This window comes from Camellia sinensis, chromosome 5 (genome assembly GCF_055761805.1).
Source record: "Camellia sinensis isolate YWXY chromosome 5, ASM5576180v1, whole genome shotgun sequence".
NCBI lineage: Eukaryota > Viridiplantae > Streptophyta > Magnoliopsida > Ericales > Theaceae > Camellia > Camellia sinensis.
This window is the reverse complement of record NC_138965.1, coordinates 150,148,426-150,164,680: the sequence shown is the minus strand read 5'-3', so window position 1 is coordinate 150,164,680 and position 16,255 is coordinate 150,148,426. Positions and strand designations below refer to the sequence as shown.

General features: G+C 28.7%; 1 protein-coding gene across 1 annotated transcript; it reads right to left on the bottom strand.

Moving 5' to 3' along the window:
* Positions 1 to 1,342: 1,342 nt before the first annotated feature.
* LOC114298556 (ammonium transporter 3 member 1) lies at positions 1,343 to 9,697 on the bottom strand. The gene is made up of 3 exons (XM_028243150.2): positions 8,911 to 9,697; positions 3,021 to 3,306; positions 1,343 to 2,155 (listed from the first exon to the last, which is right to left on the bottom strand). Exons 1-3 carry the CDS (start codon positions 9,559 to 9,561, stop codon positions 1,635 to 1,637), a joined length of 1,458 nt encoding a protein of 485 aa, XP_028098951.2. The 5' UTR covers positions 9,562 to 9,697; the 3' UTR covers positions 1,343 to 1,634.
* Between the last annotated feature and the right edge of the window lie 6,558 nt (positions 9,698 to 16,255).

Sequence of the window (16,255 nt, the reverse complement as noted above, 5' to 3'; positions counted from 1 at the left end):
GGACACATGACACCTTAACCACGTGTTGTCATTGAAGATTTATGTCCCCACAAAACATACGTTGAATAATTATAAATAGATTGTATATGAATTTTTAGTGTTTAAAAATTACTTTTTTAATGTAATTTTGTATGATTTTATTGTTGCTTCATATTATTTGAAAAAATAGAGTTGAAACTTAAAGGAAAAATTATAAATATACTTTTTGAGCTTTGCTTAAAATGTGGATTTCTCTTTATAGTTTAGAAAATTATAAATACCTATTTGCATAATTTTTTTATTTAATAGAATTAACTAAAAAAGTGAATTTTTTAATTGTTCTCTTATACAATAATAAAATTACTTACATTATTAATTAAAATAAATTTATGATATCATTAAAAATTATTAATTGATTTGATGATTTATTAATAAAAGGGGCCGATTGTTATGAAATTCAAAACATCAGGAGGCGAAATGTAATTTTCAAAATCACATGAGATAATTCATATTTTAAGCAAATCTTAAGAAGTGTAATTGTAATTTATCTAATATTGTAAAATATTGTTTTCAGGCTCAATGGGTCCAATAGGTCATGTTGGTGGGATCTCATTGGGCCGGATTGTTCACAAACTTCTTCTTCTTCTTCTTGTTATGGAGATTGGGCATGGTCAAGTGTAAATTTGGAATTAGATTGGACTCACTCTATTAATATTTTAAGATATAGCCCAAAATAAATCTAAACAACCCAAATAAACTCAAGTTTAGTGGGAAATCCCTTTTGATGGACTTGTTCTCCATTTGGTCCATTACATATTCTTGTATCCTAATTTTTGTCAATGATTATATGCTCATTTAAAATTTAACAAAGTTATATACATTTTTTTACTATAAAATTCTATGTCAATGTCAATTTAAGATTATTTGTTGGATTATAACCAAGCCAATTTGGGATAGGATAATATTTGTTATGCAAGTTATTCAATCCAGTGTTTGATGGTGCAATGGATACAGTTTTAACAAGTGATGTCCTTGGTTTGTTTTTGTAATACTGTTTAATTGTGAAAATAACAATGATTCATCCACCTTTTCCTCCCACCCCCTTTGACCCCCTCTCTCTCTCATTGGTTACTTTTTCTTTTTCTTTTTCTTTTTTTTCCTGCTCCCCCAATCACCACCCGCCACGTGGCAAGGGGGGGTGAGGGGGTGACCCCCAAAAGGGGGTCCCAAGCATTATTCATTGTGAAAATGTCTTTGGAGTTACCAAACAAAATTTAATTGTATATTTGTAAAAGAAATATGATTTATAAAGAACAAATATAACCCAAACTATTACATCATTCTAAATAAATAAAATTCTAAATTGAATCCAAATGCTACATCAATTGAACTCCAGTGTATGTTTCATTAACAACCTTTAAGCTCACAAAATGCACACTACAATAAATCAACAACTTTTCACACCCATCATTCACAAATAAAAGAAGAATAAGGGGAAAGAGACGAGACGAGACATCTTTAGTCTTAAATCTCTTTTATCTCTCTGTCTCAATGAATTTCTAATCATAAAATTCTATGAGAATTTCAAGACACAAGAGTCTCAAACATGACCTAGTGACAAGAGAGAGAAGAAATTGTTTTACGTAGCGACAGGATTAGACCACTTGAGTTGCACCAATGGAGGTCTTTTGATGAATCGTATCATCGGCGTAGACTCCATGTCTGGTTGCATCATACTTCTCCCCATCACCCCACAACGCGTACGCTTCCTCTCCATGCACTGCATCATCACCAATCTTCAACTGTTCATCAGTCATTCGCAACGGAATCACTAACCCAATCACAACACAAATGATCGATGTGATCACGAGGTTCCACCCGATAATAAATAAGCCACCGGCGATTTGTTTGAGGAATTGGATTCCACCAGAGCCGCCATAGACGCCGCCTCTAGAGTTTGTGACGGGCAAGAAGAGGGCGCAAAGTGTGGGCTCTGCAAAGAGGCCGGTGAGGGTGCCACCGAGGAAGCCAGCGACAGCGTGGGTGTGGAAGACACCGAGTGTGTCGTCGATTTGCTGGAGCGGTGTCCACCTCTTGTGAATTATCATCATTGTGAACCATGGAACACTGCCTGATAGAATTCCCATGACTATGGCAGCCCATCCTTGAACAAGACCTAAACATATATACGTGTGACAAATTGATGAAATTGAAGCAAGATTTTATAAATCACAATTGGTTAAGGTTGTAAACAAACTAAGTTAAGTTTTTTAGCTCAGTTTGTTTGAGGGTTAAAATTTTTAACTCATTTAGGCAACAACAATGATTCATCCCCCTTTTCTCCACCCCCTTTGACCCCCTCTCTCTCTTATTGGTTACTTTTTCTTTTTCTTTTTCTTTTTTTTCCTACTCCTCCAATCACCACCCGCCACGTGGCAAAGGGGGTGAGGGGGTGACCCCCAAAAGGGGGTCCCAAGCATTATTCTTTAGGCAATAGGGTTGCGCTTGAGTAAAAATAAGCTCCATTTGAATAGGGTTGAAAATATAATGATATATATATATATATATATAAATTAATATTTATTTTCAATAATTAAATAAATTATTTTTTAAATGAAATTTCACTAAAATTATAAAGACAAAAAAATTAAAAGGATAAATTACAACAAAACAACAACTCTTCAAAGTTCAATTTATTTATTTTTTTATTTCATTTCAAAAACTAACAAAGAGTGCCTAGTTACTTACTTTTTAAAAGAATAAAGGATAAAAAAATTTTGCTTCCGACTCAAATTTTACTTTGATCACTATTATTGTGTCAATTTGATTTCTACATTTTAAATACAGTTTCAATCTAGTCATTCTATTCAAATTTGTTCGACATGAGAAATTGAAAAATATTCTAAAAATCGTTAATTGTAACTTTCAATTTAAATTACCAAATTACCAAATTAAAAGTAAACTTATAGTCAAATATAACACTTAAAAATGTAATTTAAAAAAAAAAATTTAAGTTGGGGGAGTGGTAGGGGCATAATTACCTGCACCAGGGGTGATGCAAACGAGACCGGTGATCATGCCCTGAACGGCTCCGATGACGGAGGGTTTCTTGAAGAAGATGACGTCAAGCCAAGTCCAGACAAGGAGGCTAGTGGCGGCGCAAATGTTGGTGTTAAGGACAGCCATTGATGAGTCTATGTTTGCGCTGTATGGATCTCCACCATTGAATCCGGCCCAGCCCATCCACAGCAGCCCAGCCCCTCCCAACATCAGTATTACGTTGTTCGGTGGAAACCTCTCTCTGTCGTTTGTCGATCTCGGCCCAACCTAAAAACCCCCAATTCAAAAATGTTAATTACACTTTCAACGATAACAGTTTGATTCAAATTTTATTTTAAATTTTATAGATTAAAAAGTTTAGTTATTACATTTTGAAGGTTAAAATTAACGATTTGAAATATTTGTTAGTCTCGTAAGGTGTATACATAGGAAAAAATTAATGAAAATTTGGACAAAAGAATCAAATTAAAACTAGATTTAAAGTGTAATGACCTAATTGTTTAAATTAAAACTATAAAGACTAAAGTGAAATTTGGGTAAAATTATAACGGTAAAAAAGTGTAATTAATCCTTTATTTATTTGATTTGATTCATATATGATATTATAATGAAACTTAATAAATTATAATTATAATGATAAAAATCAAATACAACATATAAATTGTACATAGAAACTCTCAAAATGGACGAGAAAAACTCCAAACAAATACATTGACCACTAATCTGACATAGGGGTGCAACTCAGGCGGGCTCAACCCGAATCCAGTCCGAGTTTTTTTAGGGCTTGGGCAACTATATCTTGCAATCTGGACGGGCTTGGGCAAAATTTTGATGCCCGAATTGCAATTCGGGCCGGGCTTGGGCAGAACCAATGGCCAACCCGAGCAACTCGAACCCGAATTGAATTTAATATATTATATAAATTATATAATATATAATATATATATATATATAATTTAATAAATTATATAATATATATAAATTAAGTAAAAGAGTTAGTCTTAATTTTTATTTTTTATTTTATTTTTGGTTAGTCTTCTATTAAGTAAAAGAGTTAGTCTTAATTTTTATTTTTTATTTATTTTTTGTTAGTCTTCTACCATTAAATTAGCATCTTTTATGTCTACCCTTAGATCTACCTACAGGTTTCTGGACTCGGGCAATTCGGGTAATTCGGGCAATTCGGACAATTCGGGCTAACCCGAGCTCAAAATACAAAGCTCGGGCCGGGCTTGGGCAGCAATGCTCGGGTTCATGGTCGGGCTTGGGCGGACTTGGGCAGACCCCCAACCCGACCGAACCCGCCTGAGTTGCACCCCTAATCTGAGAGTGACGTGCAAAAGATTTGGTAGATCAGACTAGTCTTACTAGTCATAAAAGATTTAGAAATCATATTACAATGACATTGAAGAAATTATTTACTTTCATGATTTGAGTTTTTCATTTTATGGGCATTTGTGCATAGATCATGCATTAAAAACAAAAAAATCAAATTGATTTGATTTGATAATATTATAACCATATGGTTTACATATTTGTCTATAAAAAAATAATTGGTTTTAGTACCTAAAAAAAAAATTGGTTTATTGTTAAACTCATTCTTTTCCTCTATTTTTTTGACATACAAATGTGATAAAATGATATATTTATTAAATCAATTTTATTTTTTTCATGCGTGAAATATGTATAAAGACTTATAAAACAAATGATTCAGATAATAAAATATAACTCGCAATAAATTTATTTAGCCAAACTACACAGTCTAATCCATAATTGTAGAGTGGAGAAAAATTTTTCTCGACCAAAGAAATGTACATTATACATGATTAAAAAAGTTCAATATGACAATAACTTTTTTGAAAAATAAACAAAAGAACAAGATGTCCGTTTTCTTGTGTTTAAGATGACAGAAGGGGACAAAAAAAAGAAAAAAGAAAAAATGAATGAGAGAGAAGGTTTACAGCCATTATTGACATGTTGGATTTTGGCAAAATAAAAAAAATACTAATCACTTCCTCCAGCCTGTAAAATAGAATTATAGCAAATATAAAAAGAAAAACTTATGATATATTGATAGAAGCAATTGTTTCAACAATTTAACTAAAAGTTATTTAAATATTTAGTGAATTAAATATATATCTAGGCTTATAGGTGTTATTTATTTTTTAAGTTTAGTTGAGATTTGCGTAAAGATAGAGTTACCCTATTCTTTCTTGAATTAAAAAATGGTCATAGTTAAAATTAATTGTGAAGGAAGAAATACATTGAGATTAGAGGAGCTAGCTAGGGACACAAAAGGAAGAGAGAGAAAGAAAAAAAAAAATTAAAGGAGAGATCTAAAAACAAAAATATGTTTTTTTTTTTTTTTTTGTGTATGGTAAATTCGAAATATTTATCACCCAAGTGAAACTGGTTGATTAAGGCTATGTTTAGTTAGGAGATTTAAGGAGGAATTTAGAAAGGAAAATGAAAAAAGTGTGTGAAACTATGTAAAATATAAGTATATTTTATTCACATTTCACTTATTTTTTTCCAAATCCCTTTTCAAATTCCCCAACTAAACACAACATAAAAATTCTCTTAAACTTCTCCATCTCAAAATATAATTAATGACTACAATTATTAGAAGACAAAGGCAAAGGAATTGAGATTGAGATGTTGTGCCCTCCCATACCACATAATTATTGGTTCATTACCGAGGTAGACTACTACGACACATACATAAAAATTTAACAATAACGTTAGGTATTATGAAAATTTTTTCATGAAAGTAATCATAGAAACTTTGTGACTCTTAAATTACACTTAGAATAAAGTACCACACACTAATCAAGATAATCCAAAGATTATAATTCTTTCATGATTATTTTCATAAAAAAAATTTCTTGCTCCCTAACTTTTCTCTAAATTTAATTTTAGATGATTTCTTCTCAAAATGATAAATATTGGGTGCACATAATTAAAATACAAAATATAAATAAATAAATAAATAAATATATTTTGTAGTTTAAATTTGCCTTTAGTGCCAATCACACTTAAAATAAACTACACGAATATGCAAGAAAAAAATAAAAAGGGAGATTGAGTAGACTTATAAATTAAGAATATGTTAAACAGTATCTATTTTAACATAATTTTTTTTTAAAGTTTATTTTTAATCAATAAGGTAGTAAACCCTCAAAGCAAAATTAGAATTTGATTATTAAATCAAATACAACTCTTTTACATAGAATGAGGCTCCGATTAATTATCTATCATGAATTAATTATGTGACCTAGTTATACACACATTTAATGTGTGTTACCTACCATGAATAAATTTTGCAGCCTATTATATACTCTTAGGGCATGTTTGATTGGAAGGATTAAAGTATAGGATTGAGATTATTAATCCGTGGGCCCAATTATCCTATGTTTGTTTTGATATTTTAGTTTAGGATTATTAATCCAATGCATAATTAATCCAACAAATTTGTAGAATTATTAATAATGGGGTAGGGGTGGGATAGTTAATACCACACTAATTTAATAGGATTATTAATACCTCACTATTAGTGTTGTGAATCAAATATGACCTGGGCATGTTTGATTGGATGGATTAGAGCATGGGATTGAAATTATTAATCTGTGAGCCTAATTATCCTATATTTATTTTAACATTTTGGTTTAGGATTATTAATCCAATGGATAATTAATCCAACAAATTTGTAGGATTATTAGTAATGGGCTATGAAGCACCGACACGTCCCTAGGCCTCACGTACGAGTGTCGGACACGGACACGTGTTGGACACACAGTAAACACGTGTCCGACACTCTCTCTAACGTATCCCTTTTTTTTTTTGAAATTTTCCAGTCGGACACGCCGGGACACTCTCCAGACACGCGTGAGTGGATCGAAAAAGCCCTAACTGTTGCAGAGGAGACAGAGAAAGAGAGAAGGAGATCGATGGAGACAGAGATAGAAAGAAACCCTAACTGTTGCAAAGGAGACAGAGAAAGAGAGAAAGAGATCGAAGGAGACAGAGAGAGAAAGAGATTGAGGGAGGAAGAAACCTAACTTGTCAATCGAAGAAGCTGAACCTGTCAATCGAAGAACCTAAGGTGATATTCTTCATCTTCTCTCTTCTTCTTCTCCTTCTCCTTCTCTTCATCTTCCTCCTCCTCCTTTTTCTCTTCATTTTCTTCCTCTTCTCCTCTCTTTCGTCTCTACTTTTCTTCTCATCCCTTTCGTCTTTGCTTTTCTGACTCTCTCTCTCTTTCCTCTATTGTTTCTCTTTTTTATTTTTTTTTCCCTTTATATTGATCCGGTTTCTCTCTCTCCCTCTTTTTTTTTTCTTCTTTCTTTTTTTTATCCTTATTTTTTTTGTTAAACATAAAATTCATTAAATAAATTATTTTTATTTAAAAAAACTCATTTTTATTAAAAAAATTAAAAAAAATATGTTTATTAATTTTATTATTATTATAATTGTATAAGAATTAATGATTTTTTTTATTTATTTTAGACATATAATAAAAAAATAAAAATATATATATTAAACGTGTCCCCAGCGTGTCGTGTCCCCCATTTTTTGAAAAATTGCGTGTCCGCTTGTCCGTATCGTGTCCGTGTCGTGTCCCGTGTCCGTGTCCGTGCTACATAGGTAATGGGGTATGGGTGAGATTATTAATCCAATGAATATTAATCCAATTGGATAGTGAACACTACACTAATTTAATAGGATTATTAATATTTCACTATTAATCTTGTGAATCGAACATGACCTTAAATTTTTTTCCTATTTATATGGAAAATTATACACACATTTAATGCATGTTACCTACCATGAATAAATTATGTGGTCAGATTATATATTCTTAATTTTTTTTCCTATTTGTATGGAAAATTATACACACATTTAATGCCTGTTACCTACCATGAATAAATTGTGTGGTCTGATTCTATACTCTTAAATTTTTTCCCTATATATCATCATTTTCCCTGTTAAAAAAATAAAATAAAAATACCATCATTTTCACTGTTAAAAAAAATACCATCATTTTCAAAGTCAAAACAAATACATCCAAATAGAACCACCCACCTCAACCACATAAAAATAAGAATAAAAATGAAAATAACTAGTCAGCAATCCCGGGGGAGTGATGAATAGCAGCAAAACAATGTGTAAACTTGACTATTTTTCACTAATTATTATTTGGCGTCCTACCAAACACTCTTAGGAGTTGTTTGGCAAGAAGGTTTGGGGGGTTAGGGGCTAAAATAGTCACAAAAAAAACAAAATAGGTTATTTTAGCCAAAAAAACAAAACATCAAATCTAACCCATAATCATTACAATCCTCTCTCACAAAAAAAGTCAAAAAATTCAAAAAGTCAAAAAATCTTTCCCAAACTAGGTTAAAATAACCGAGACTAAAATAGCCAAAAAAATTAAAAAGCCAACCCACCTCCGTTTGAGAGGCTTAATGGGTATATTGAACGTTACATAATATTTTTATTTTTTAAATTCAAAACAATTGAAATTTACCCAGGATAGAATCAAGCAAAAACTGTCCCACTCCACCACCAAATAAGATCTAGAAAAAAGAAAAAAAAAAAAAGGAAAGAGATAATTACATCAAAATCCTTTTAATATTAATTAATATCACTTTACACCCTTTATTTATGAACTCATTTATATTAACCCCTCAAACTATAAAAATTATTCAAACACACCTCTTTTGAAAGTATTATAAAGGAGATGAAAGCAAGATTAAGGGAGTCGAAATGTACGATTGTATAGATGAGATTAACAAATAATATTCACTAATAGTTAAAAATTTTCGACGCTAAAAAAAGAAAAGAAAAATTGGCAGAGAAGTAAGTACTAACCCAGTAAGCAGCAGTGAAGCCAGCAATCCCAGAAGACAAATGAATAACATACCCACCAGAATAATCCATAACACCCCAATGAAACAAAAACCCTCCACCCCAAAGGCTGAATGCTCCCACTGTATAAGAAAATGTGAGCCACAGCGGCACAAACATCATCCAAGCCTTTATATTCATCCTCCCCAACAACGATCCCGCCAACAAAATCAGCGTAATCGCCGCGAAAACACACTGAAACCACACCATCGACGCCATCGGATAGTACGGCGTGATCATCAGCGTCTCGACGTCGCCGTTCTCGAAATATTGGGTGGTTTGCGGAAGCGCTGCTTGTTTGATTAAAAATTTTTGGCCCAAAGCGGGCCCTGCTTTTCCCCAAAAGGGGAGAAGCTTGTCGCCGAACGACATCTTATAGGCCCACGTGGTCCAACAGATGACGACGGCGGCAAAGGCGTAGAGGGCCATGAAGGCCGAGTTTACGGCCCATTTTTTTTTAACGATGCTGCCGTAGAGGATGACGAGGCCCGGGACGCTCTGGAGGCCGACGAGCGTGGCGGATATCATTTGCCATGCGTTGTCGCCTTTGTTTAGCCAGTCTGGTACTGCTGAGGAGGTGTTGTATGGCCCTGGGAGTACGTTGGCTGCCGCCATGTGTGGTGGTGATGGAAAACTCCGGCGACTCCCCTAATATATTATATACTATGTTTTCTCTCTCTCTCTCTATGGGTAGTTTGTGTGTGTAGATGGGTATATGGGTGGGGTGGTTTGGTTTGGTTCCAAAAAAAAAAAAAATAGGCACCGTTTAGGAAGTGTTTTTGTGGGTTTTTTTTTTATTATTTTAATTATAAAAAAATAAAATAAATTATTTTAATCATAATAAATAAAATATCATATTTAATTCATAATCATTACACTTATTTTTTATAAAAAAAATATTTTTTAAATTAATTTTTTTAATCCAAATTAAAATAATTAAAAAAACCTTAAAAACTAAAAAGCAATCCACTCTCCAAACCAATCCTATAGTACACGCAGAGTGTGTGACTAATAAAAATATAAAAAAATAAAAAGAAAAAAGACAAGTAATGATGAAAATTTCACTTGACCTAGAAAATAAAGGTCCGAAGACAACAAATAGTGAGGGTTGCTATTAGTACTGTATTAATTATTTTGGTCCCATACGAGAATATTGTTTTGACTATTTTATCACAAAAGATAAAATATTATATTTAATCTATAATCATTACACTCTTCTCTAAAAAAAAGTCAAAAAATTAAAAAATTCTTCCCAAACTAATTTTTTTAGTCCAGGCTATAATAATAAAAAAAAGTCAAAAAGTCAACCTACTTCCCAAACAACACATTTGAATCTTTATTTTTTAGTTTTTTTTTATTATAATAATAATTTCAAATAAAATTATTAAAAGAGATATTAAAAATTTTGGGATACCTTATCTCACATGCCTACACATCCACTATATCATGAGTCAGAGTTTATGAGACCATTAACCTCCATCACCACCCATCCATCTTCTCTAAATCCTACCTTCAAACACATAATAAAAATTAATTTGGTAAATAAATAAATAAATAAACGTGTAAAAAATTTATCAATTTTACATAATTTTATCTTTGGTGGGTATAAATAATTTTTAAAAATTCAAAAAAAAAATTTTGACATTTATTTTTGTCAAATTAGTTTATATTTTATCAAATTAACGATTTTGCCCTTGAAATTGAGCAATGATATCTTAAATTGTCCTTATTTAGAACAAGATTCAAAATTTAAGATTAAATGTGTGACAATTGAAAAGTTAAGAATTAAAGTGATACAAATTTCAAATTATAGGGACTATCAGTATAATTCACCCTAAATGTAAAATAGAAATATATTAAATGTATTTAATTTAAATAATTAGTTAAAAATAGAAAATTACTAAACTCAGTACAATTTAATATAGGATCTTGTTAATACGTACGTAAGGCACATATTAATGACACCAAGAATCCTCTAGAGTGAAATTTTCCTAAAGTTTCCTAGAGTGCTATATTGTGTGGTTGAGATTTACTGGCAAGTCACATCAGAAAAATTGATGTGACTTGCCAGTAAATCTCAACCATACACTGTAACACTTTAGGAAACTTTAGGAAAAAATCACTCTAGAGGATCCTTGCTCTATTAATGAGGTTAAACTACCGAGCAAGGATCCTCTAGAGTGATTTTTTCCTAAAGTTTCCTAGAGTGCTACATTGTGTGGTTGAGATTTACTGGCAAGTCACATCAATTTTTCTGATGTGACTTGCCAGTAAATCTCAACCACACAATATAGTACTTTAAGAAACTTTAGAGAAATTTCACTCTAGAGGATCCTTGGTGTAAACTACCTCCACTTACATGGGAAATATAAAACACAAATAGAAATAAATTAAGTAATTTTTAAAAACTAGATATATTTTTACATGGGTAAAAATGTCCTCACATTTGGAATATCAAAATTAACTTATTTACAAAAATATAAAAAATAAAATAGTAGTATGCTCTTGCATAAAAAATAAAAAACATTATAAATCACATAAAATAATAGTATTTTTTAATTTGAAAATTCATTTAAGTTCAAACAAATTCTTCAAATAGATTGATGAATTTCACTTACAATTAGATATTCATCCAATAATACTATATTAGAACCCCCCCCCCCCCAAAAAAACAAAAAATAAAAAAAAATTCATTGATGTTATAATATTACAACAAAAAATAAAAATAAAATGCATTTCAATTGATTTGAAAAAATAATTAACAAAATAAATAAAAATATTTTATTTAAAATTATATAATCATTGTATGTGTTGCAAATTTCAAAAAATATATAATTATAATAAAAATAAAATAATAGAGTGAAAATTAATGGGTGAAATTGAGGAAAATACAAAGAGGGTATTTTGGTCTCCATGTAAAAAAAAAAATGAATAATGCTATCTGCATTAATTGATATATTAATTAGTGTACTAACAGATAATGTGACATAATTTTAGAGATTTTAGATATTTATGATTTGTATAATAGGTGGGATCAATAATAATGTCATACTATATGTTAGTATACTAATTGGTGTATGTAACAACACCGATAAAAAACTCTTTAGTCTTAATTGTTTTAAAAAATTTTATTGCTTTTTATATAAATAGAAGTAATTACACTCATTTAATACATTTCTTATTAACAAAAGCCTTTAATATAATATTAAATATACATTAGCAAGTTAAAATTAAAAAATTATTAAATTTAAGACAAATTAATACACTATTAAGTTTGGGAACAAATTATTTTAGTAATTTTTTGATTTTTTACTAAAAGATGTGCAGAAAAATAGAGAAAGTAATGTGATAATTTATAAAAACTTTTTGACTTTTTAACTAAAATAATTACTTTTCAAACGAGATCTAAATGCATCTTATCAAATGCCCCACGACATTTGTTAGCAAGAGCCCCTAGAGCACTTGATTAATACTAAAAGAATAACGTTATATGTGTCAATTAATTCATTTGTATAGTTTTGGATATTTGTAACTTGTATAATAAATGTGGTCAATAATAATATCATAACACTAGTTGCTACACTAGTGTGTACACTAATTGGTGCATGTAGCACCACCGATACTAAAATGTGTCCTTTGAGCACTTGATAAGGTGCATTTAATAATTTATTAATCTGGGACAGGAATTTAGCTTGTATGATTTCATAATTAAGAATTCACTTTTCAAGAAATTGAATTTTTTTATTTTTCGTATTTTTTTTTATTTTTACTAATTTTTTAAAATATTTTAAGTAATTTTTTAATTTTTAGATATAACTAACATAAAGACATATAAAAAGTATAATATTTGTAATTTATTTTTAAAAAAATTCACTAAGTACCAAAATATAAAAAATACAAAAATTCAATATATTTTTCGTATTTTGGTGTATTTATTAATTTTTTAAAATATTTTTTTACAAATATTTTACTTTTTATATACATCTAAGTAAGGTGTATCTAAAAAAGTAAAAAAAAAAAAATTTGCTTAAAATTTTAAAAATATTCACTAGAAACAAAAAAAAAATATGAAAAATAAAAAACTCAATTTCTAAAAAATTGAATTCAAAAAATTGAAACCAAACACACAAAATAATATTTTAAAACTTCTTCACTTTTAAATAATAGGTTAAAAATATAAAATTATCAAATATATTTAATTTAAATAATTGGTTACAAATAGAAAATTCTAAACTCAAGACAATTTAATATAACATTTATTAACATTAGCAAGTTAAAATTAAAAATTTGCTAAATTCAAGAAAAATGAATACACTATTAAATACACCTTAGCATTAACTATATATATTTGAATAATGCTATATATACTAATTAATGTATTAACTAGTGTATTAATTGATGATGTGCCACAATTTAAAATGCTTTTGATATTTGTAATGAGTAATGCTAGAGACCCCAAATATTCTACCAAAAGTTTTACCAAATGTCTCACATGGGTGTGGGACCCACACAATGTGAGTCCCATGTGGGTCCCACACCCATGTGAGACATTTGGTAAAATTTTTGGTAGAATTTTTGGGACCTCTAGCATTTTTGATTTGTAATTTATATAATGAATGAGGTCAATAATAATGTCATAACTAGTATTGATAGACTAGTTAATATACTAATTGTGCTACATGCACCAATTAATGTAAATACTAGGGTACCAATTAGTGTTATGTTATTATTACTGATCCCACCTATTATAGAAATTATAAATACTTAAAACTTTTAAAATTATACCATATCATCTATTAATATATTAAATAGTACATTAATTAGTAAATATTGCATTATTCTATATATTGTATGCTAGAAGTTCAGTCCACTCCATGTTTGTAAAAAGTATGTAGATATCATTCGGTTAAAAATAAGTTGAAGGTAGATGGAGGAAAAAAAATTGAAACATTAAAATTTCATTTGGCATCGGTTAATATAGTTAATTTTTTTATGTTAGGACTTTTTTAGCCTCGTTTGATTTTTGTTTTGAGACTTTTTTAATTTTTGCGAGAAAAGAAGTGCAATGATTTTGAGTAAAAAATAATATTCTATTTTATTAGTTTTTATAGTCAATTTTATCTTTTTGTAATTATTTAGTCTAAAAATAAATGCCAAACCGGGGCTTAACAAAAAAAAATCAAAAAGTTTACATAAGGGCAATTTGGTTATATATTATTTTGATTCAAATTTACTTCCATTTTAATTATTTTAAACTGAATAATTTGGCTTTGACACTTTAAATCTAGTTTAAATTTGTCATTTTAGTCAAATCAAAGGTTAAAATTAATGGAATTTTGAACAGAATGATCAAATTGGAATTGAACTTAAAGTGAGACCACAAAATTATTTAAATTGAAATAACAGATATCAAAAATAAATTTTGAATCAAATAATAGGAGTACAAAGTATAATTTATCCGGTTATTTATAATGGTCCTGTTTGGTAGAGCTGTAGGAAAGTGCTTATAGCTTATGTCTAAACAGCTTATAGCTTATAACTTTCAGCTTAAGCTGATTTCCAGCTTATTCTTAAAGCATCTCCTGCCCCACTTAAAGAATAAGTTGTTTTCTGACTTCCACAAAGCTATAAGCTATAAGCTATAAGCTAAACCAAACACATCAAAATAGTTTAAATTAAGTTGAAAGCTGAAATAAGCTGAAATTAAGCTGTACCAAACAGGGCCAATATAATGGATTATTGACATTATGTGATCTCAATATTTGTTACAGTTCAGCATATGAAGATTTTAAAATATAAAAATATTTTCTTTAATAATACATTTTTGTAGATTCCTCTTCTAGAATGTTAGATAAAATACATAGGGGTCATTTGAGAGCAAGTAAAAAAAAATTAAAAGTCAACTTGTAATTCATTTCGAATTACATTACTTTTTACATAAAAAAAAAAACTAAAAAATTAAAAAAAATTAATTTTTAACCAATTTTTCAAATCAGCTCACAATTAAAAAATAAAAATAAAATAAAATAAAAAAGGTTGATACTTCAATGGAGATCCAAGAGTTGAAATTTGTGCATCTTGAAGATTCCATTGATCACAAGTGGGTTGATTTTGAATATTCAAAATAAATATTTAAATGGTTTGCTTGTCGTTTTTAGAGAACATGTCCAAGTTATGTATTTATTTATTTAATTTTTTAATAGTAGAAAATTTCGTATAATAGTGACTTGTTAAATACACAACTGTACGTAGTCTGTCAATATCCTCCAACTGGCTGTTCCGTAAATTTACGGTAAATAACAGTTTAACAATACATTTTGAAAACTCGAGGCCTTTTGGGATTTATCCCAGGTCTTGATTGGATGATGATGTGAAGTGTTTATTTTATAAAATTATATTTGTGTATTAAAAAAAATTATATTAATTTAATAATTATATATTTTTTATTTATCATGTTTATTTTTAAAAAAATAAAAGTTTTTTTTTTAAATAAATCATTTAATTTTTATAAAATAAAAATAATAAAATAATAAAATTACAATTTTTTACGCTCGCCTTTTGTCTCATTTATATGTTCCATCCTATGTATTTTTTTTTTTTAATAAATTATATTGATTTCTTCGGAAATTTAAAAAAATATAATAAGTTGCATAAATTTGACATAATTATATCATTTTCAATTTTGGTAAGGGTAAAGGGGCAGACATTAATATAGATAAGAAAAACTATACATTTTGTATAAAATAGATAACAATTAGTGCGTTTGGTTTCACTTTTCTAGAAATTGAATTTTTTGTTTTTTGTATTTTTTTTTGTTTTTAGTAAATATTTTTTAAATTTTAAGCAATTTTTTTTTTATTTTTTTAGATGCACCTTACTTAGATGTATCTAAATAGTAAAATATTTGTGAAAAAATATTTTAAAAAATTAATAAATACACAAAAATACAAAAAATATAGTGAATTTTTGTATTTTTTTTTTTGAATATTTTTGGTATTTATTGATTTTTTTTAAAGATTTTTTTTCACAAATATTATTCTTTTAAAGTGTATTTACGTTAGGTGTCTACAAATTAAAAAAAAAAATTGCTTAAAATATTAAAAAAATTCACTGAAAACAAAAAAATACGAAAAATAAAAAATAGAATTTTGAAAAATATTTTCTGAAAACCAAAACCAAACAAGCTAAATATTATTTTTCTATCTATATAACTGACTAATTATTAATGAAAAATTATTTAAGTGTTATGTAAATTAAAATTTTAAGGGAATCTAATATAAATATGTTAAAATTGGGAAACTTACTTTAT

Excerpts from the sequence above, each read along its gene's own strand:
- LOC114298556 (XM_028243150.2), bottom strand. The coding sequence starts at position 9,561 with ATGGCGGCAGCCAACGTACTCCCAGGGCCATACAACACCTCCTCAGCA. Across the intron at positions 3,307-8,910 it reads GCTTCACTGCTGCTTACTGG|GTTGGGCCGAGATCGACAAA; the intron begins GTTAGTACTTAC and ends GGGGGTTTTTAG. Across the intron at positions 2,156-3,020 it reads TTGCATCACCCCTGGTGCAG|GTCTTGTTCAAGGATGGGCT; the intron begins GTAATTATGCCC and ends ATATATGTTTAG.